General features: G+C 44.4%; 2 protein-coding genes across 2 annotated transcripts; one reads left to right on the top strand and one right to left on the bottom strand.

The window, feature by feature from the left end:
• Positions 1–1551: 1551 nt before the first annotated feature.
• Positions 1552–2093, bottom strand: Pmar_PMAR000663 (Nuclear transport factor, putative; the record flags this gene model as incomplete). The annotated part of the gene is made up of 4 exons (XM_002781087.1): positions 1552–1629; positions 1677–1784; positions 1838–1935; positions 1988–2093. 4 exons carry the CDS (start codon positions 2091–2093, stop codon positions 1552–1554), a joined length of 390 nt encoding a protein of 129 aa, XP_002781133.1.
• A 366-nt stretch (positions 2094–2459) lies between these two features.
• Pmar_PMAR000662 (hypothetical protein) lies at positions 2460–5510 on the top strand (the record flags this gene model as incomplete). The annotated part of the gene is made up of 7 exons (XM_002781086.1): positions 2460–3411; positions 3648–3750; positions 4063–4152; positions 4492–4587; positions 4641–4779; positions 5275–5382; positions 5442–5510. The coding sequence occupies 7 exons, from the start codon at positions 2460–2462 to the stop codon at positions 5508–5510; spliced, it is 1557 nt and encodes a 518-aa protein (XP_002781132.1).
• Between the last annotated feature and the right edge of the window lies 1 nt (position 5511).

Here is a 5511-nt window from a genome sequence, read left to right as displayed (position 1 = left end):
TGTGCTATGAGCTCGTATTGAAACAAACTTCATCTGAATACAGTGCTGGGTATTCGCAGTCTTTGGATGCCACAACTGTTTTCGCACGTAATAAATATCACGTTCCCCTTGCTCGCGATGTGCTGCGAACAGATCATTTATGTTCTGTCTTCATGCCGAATTCTCAGGAAGTATGTAGTCGACGAAGTTATGTTAGATTTGTTGCGAAAAATTGCACTATCGCGCTGCGTAAAGAACATTTCATCACGTATTTAGATAGTGCATATCATTTGCATTCTCAAATCTCACGTATACCTATCAAATAGTTTTCCTATGCACGGAGGAGCAGCTGATGCAAGCACAACAACACTGTCGATTCAGTCTCTCACTTCTTCCTGTTTTTCAGAAAATTATACCTGTAGTGATATTGATTCACTCCATGGCAGTATAGACACTTCCTCCCAATTTTCGTCGTCCTCTAGTCATACATCGTCTGATGAATCTAGTAGTTTGGGTATGAATGATTTTGCAGATATTGATCATGTAGAAAGCACAGTATCTTGGGGTCCATCCGGATGATCCGGTAAACCAGACGATTTCTTCTATTCGAATCATTAAACTCGATTTCTCCAAGATCGTTCACTGTGAAACCAAGTGTGACATGTAACCATGTTCATGGTAAAACCTATCAATCGTTCTCGCCTCGCGCAACCTCGTTCGTAACCGACTCGTACCGTCCTCGTCTAACGGTACATAGGACTGCCTTCGAGGAGATACTCTTCTCACTGTTGTCTCTACCACACCTTTTCCGCATCCTACCGTAGATGCCTCTTTCGCATCAGAGCTCGCCAGTGACGAGCTTACGCGGCCTGGACCAGTTCGATTCTGCGGTATTGACGATGATGGAGAATAATGCGGTCCTCTTGCGGAACAGAGGTACTTCAATCTCGAGTCAGGAAGGAGTGCCGCTGATTCTTCAACCGTTATTGGAGGCGGTTGTGCGAATCTTGGGAAATACTCGATTGCAACCAGCATACCAGAATTCGACAACATTTCGACTCGTTCCTGCCGACTTAGTTCAGCCCAACGCCCATGTGACTGAGCAAAAAGCGTTGCGGAGTTGAAGACAAAAATCGAATGGGATCACCTCAACTGTATCGCCGTATAAGGATTCGTCGCAATGCTCTATCGACAGACTGTTCTACTGTACAAACGTCACAGGTGATACAAATATCGCCAGACACTCACATTTGGAACAACTTCAGCATTCACTGACCGGTCGGAGATCGTCATAGTGATAGCATAGGACAAAACTGGAAATCTCTCCCGCTTGAGAGATTTCTTGCTGCGTCAGCACACAGCATTGATATGAATTAATTCAACTCTATATGCACTACAACTGATACGAAACCACAGTATATAACTCACACTTCAACTGCGAGGATTCACAGACAGTTTCAGCGGAACGAGATATTGAGACGGTTACTGTGCGGACAATCAAACGACCTCAGGTTCGAATCCCAGCACCTCCCTCGGCGTCGTGCAAGTATAGCAGTATATAACGGTAATCACTTAACCAATGTTGAGACGGAAGAGATCGTTCATGCAGTAGAAGCCACCAGTACTAGGGTTGGGAGCCAAATGAAACACCTAAAATCAATAGAGTTCAACGAATAATATCCAAGCTTCGACCCGACCTGTCCGAACTTGAGAGGATTGGCGTTGTCATCAACGTAGAGATTACCAGTAACGAAGACGATCACACCGTTGTTGGAGGGATTGGGTTGGCAATCGGCCTTGATGATCTGAGAGATTTACGGTATGAAGTATACGATTTAACGATGGAGTGGTATGGTACCTGATGTCTAACCTTTTGGAAAGGAAGGCCGGCGATCTTCTGCACGATGTTGGTAGCACCCTGGAATTGCTCCCCCTCGAAGGTCAACATGGACGAATCTGATATGAAAATGTGTAAAATCGAAATTGAGATAAGCTGGTCGAACTCTACCTCCATAGAGTGGACCTAGTTGACTTCGGTTAGCATCGAAGGTCTGATAGTACTGCTGTACGAACTGGTCGCCTATGGCTTGAAATTGAGGGTTGATCTGAGCCATTGAAAATGAGGTTCACAAGGATAACCTATGAGAAAAACCATGATTGAGCTCAGAGGAAAAAAGCGCCCATCCCACTGGAAACACAACAGTAAATCGATCAAACGCTATTTGTGACTACTGGCCGTTAATACTGTACTAGATGATCAGTGAGATCGCTGAAGCTATTCTATCAACATGAAGCGTAGCGGCTTGGCAGCAATGGTTAAGCAAGGATCGTCGAGGATGCCTATAGCTACTGTAAACGCTTGTGAAATTTTTTCCACATTTTGCACAATATCGGAATATTTCGCTCAGACGAACGATTTTGCTCGCGCATAATCGTTGGTCGTTGTAGCATTCTTACTCCAGTGACTTACCACCTTCCGAATGACTAGTCTCTCTCCCGATGGGCGCAGTCCCGGCACGTTAGACCTCGCCATGGTTGCTCGAGAGCTCCGGGCGGCCCGGGACGAGCCTCCCTCCTCTCGAAATTTCCCGAAGGAGTGGTATGGAATATTTGTACGTAAGAACGGCTTTACCAAACCACTGAGCAAACTACAACTCCTATCGTGGATCACCTTCACCGTTGATGTCGTTCTCGGTGCCATTATAGCAGTGCCAATCCTACTGAGTGAATCACGCTGGTTTGGATGGCTGATCTCAACGTTGTGGTTGATCAGCACTATACTGCTCATCGGTTCCACGTACACAGCGACTCACTGCGATCCTGGTCGTAAATCAAGACCCCTCGAGAGCACCCGCTTCTGCCTGTTCTGCAAGCGTAATGTGAGCGCTGATGCTAAACACTGTCGACAGTGTAACAAATGCATAGACGATTTCGATCACCACTGTGAGTGGCTCAACAACTGCATTGGTCGTGAGAACTACACCGCCTTCATTTTGGCCGCTACCTCAGCTTTCATCTTCACGACACTCCTAGTCGCATTTTCCGGTCTGGAGATCAGCCGATATATTGGTGATGGTTCGGAGGCTACCGTTTATCGTTGGAAACGGGTTTACAATAGAGCTGATGATGAAACAGTAGTTGGTCTGTCACTAACCCTTTTACTGGTGAACCTACCTCTAACATTGTGTACATTACAGCTATTAGCATTCCATGCGTTCTTGGCTTACAAAGGACTGACTACGTACGAATACATCGTGTATAAATTAAACGGAGAAGAGGCGGAGCGAAGCAGACCTCCACAAGGAAGGAAAGTTTGGAATCGATTCAAGTCATTGCCGACTATCATGGACTGGTTCGTATTCATTGGTCGGTCGAAGAGATCTTCTGGTGAAGCTCGAGAGGGTTCACCTCCGTTACAAGTTGACATTGAAAGTAGGTGCAATAGCAGCAGTAGTAGTCGCCGGGTTGAGCCTACTGAGGTTATTATTGAATCGCCCAAGAAAACAGTAGGTTAGGATCATTATTATCACATGGCCATGCTGTGAATATAAATGATATTTAGTCGTGTATAGGTTTGAGTTCGAGAAGTGACAGAGTTACGGTATGATTAGCAGTTCTATTTATTATTATGCCGTCCAACCGTGATTACGATCACCTTTTCAAATTAGTTCTCATCGGTGACTCTGGTGTTGGCAAGTCCTGCTTACTACTACGATTCGCCGACGATAGCTTTACGGAGAGCTACATCACCACTATTGGAGTCGATTTCAGGTGAATCAATATTCAATATCCAGAATATGAGTATAACGAATGAGTTCTCGAGATGATCTTTGTCGTTGAATTAGATTATACCAAAAATATGCACACGATCAACTATGTGTGTTGGTGACAGAATAAAAATTATGAGGAAAATTCGGAAAATTATCGTTGATTTTTGTGTATTTCTATCCTAGTTCCTTTCTAACTTTGGAAAGTCTTGAGCTCACCCGAGGAAACCGAACGCATATCTCAACACTGCTTCTCAGTGGTCGTTATTAAGTTCAGCTGAAGATTACTTTAAATGAATCAATACCCTATATTCAGATTCAGAACTATCCCGGTTAGTGACAAAACTGTGAAACTACAAATTTGGGATACAGCCGGGCAGGAAAGGTTCCGTACAATAACTTCTGCGTAGTATTCGGGGGGAAGTCATCTACATATTAGATTTGTGGATGGTGAACAACAGTCGAGAGAAAACCTGCTGTCTCCGTGTGCGATGCTAGGCTAGCCGTCTCGGGTTGTTATTCGTATCGCAGTGAAGAGCGTTGTCATTTCTGCAGGCTTCCTTGTGACTGGTTTTGAAGTGAAGATATCATCAATTGATTGTTTACTATTATGCACTGCGAGTTTTTCGGTTGTTCTGACAATGGAAATGAGAGTTGAAAACTTCATTGATGGAACTGATAATTTTTAGAACAGGAGTTGTCCGATCCATGGGAGTTTCACTTCACGTTAGGAGCTCCTGAATAGGTACTACAGAGGAGCAGATGGGATTATGATGGTTTATGACTGTACGCACAGGGAGTCATTCGAAAATATTGATAATTGGCTTAGTGAAGTGAATCGGTACTAATGTTGGCAGTTGACTTTCCCTTTACCTGGTGGATTCCTATGTGTAGTTACGCTAACGACTCGACTGTGAAGATTTTAATAGGAAATAAATCTGATCTCAAGGAGGACCAGCAGGTCACTCCAGAGGAGGGGGAGCAGAAGGCGAAGGCCTTGGGCTTTTCTGGTTTCATTTTAACGAGCGCCAAGGTGGGAAGTTAGTGTTCGTGTTGATGATTATTATTATACTTGGTAGTGGTGCCGGTAACAGAAGTACACTCTGTATGTCGAAAATTATTTTTGTTGGTGAAAAAAAATTCCGAAGATATTGTGAGGTTTTGCATACCTCTAGCCCAGGACGTGTGTAATTTTTCACCTCTCGATCGAGAAAGCAAACATACATTTCAACATTGAGTTCTGGGTTGGAATGTGATGGGACTCCATTCGTTCTAAGGACTTCTGCAGAGAAATTGTATTTTGTCTGTCGCGAAATTCATGTGAAAAATGCCGTAACTTGATCCACCGTGATTTCGCATATTTACGGGTACGTTGGAGAATAACTATAGAGAATGGAAACGTGTGGGGTGAAAATTTCAAACAAGGAAACGTCGTTGACCGGAAAAATCAGAAAATATAGTTTCTTTTACGAGTGGAACTTGCATTTTATATGATAGTGTTGTCTCTCGAAGAGTTGTTATTCATCAGGACTCATCCAATGTGGAGAAAGCATTTTCAATGGTCTCGCAGTCTCTCATTGATACACGTGCGGCTGCGGCTGCTGGTCAGGACGGTAACCGGCAACAGAGTGGAGGGGTAGTAGGAGGAGGAGGAGGTCTCGGGCTCGATCCCTGCGGGTGGCATTATTCTTTCAGATTATGCAACTGCGCAACGCGGGATCGTCAGTGTCGGGCTACTATCCTTCAAATTGCTGTGGTCAGTGAA

Source organism: Perkinsus marinus (genome assembly GCF_000006405.1).
Source record: "Perkinsus marinus ATCC 50983 genomic scaffold scf_1104296943560, whole genome shotgun sequence".
NCBI classification, from domain to species: domain Eukaryota; phylum Perkinsozoa; order Perkinsida; family Perkinsidae; genus Perkinsus; species Perkinsus marinus.
The sequence above is the reverse complement of the archived record's forward strand: the minus strand, read 5'-3'. Positions and strand labels throughout refer to the sequence as shown.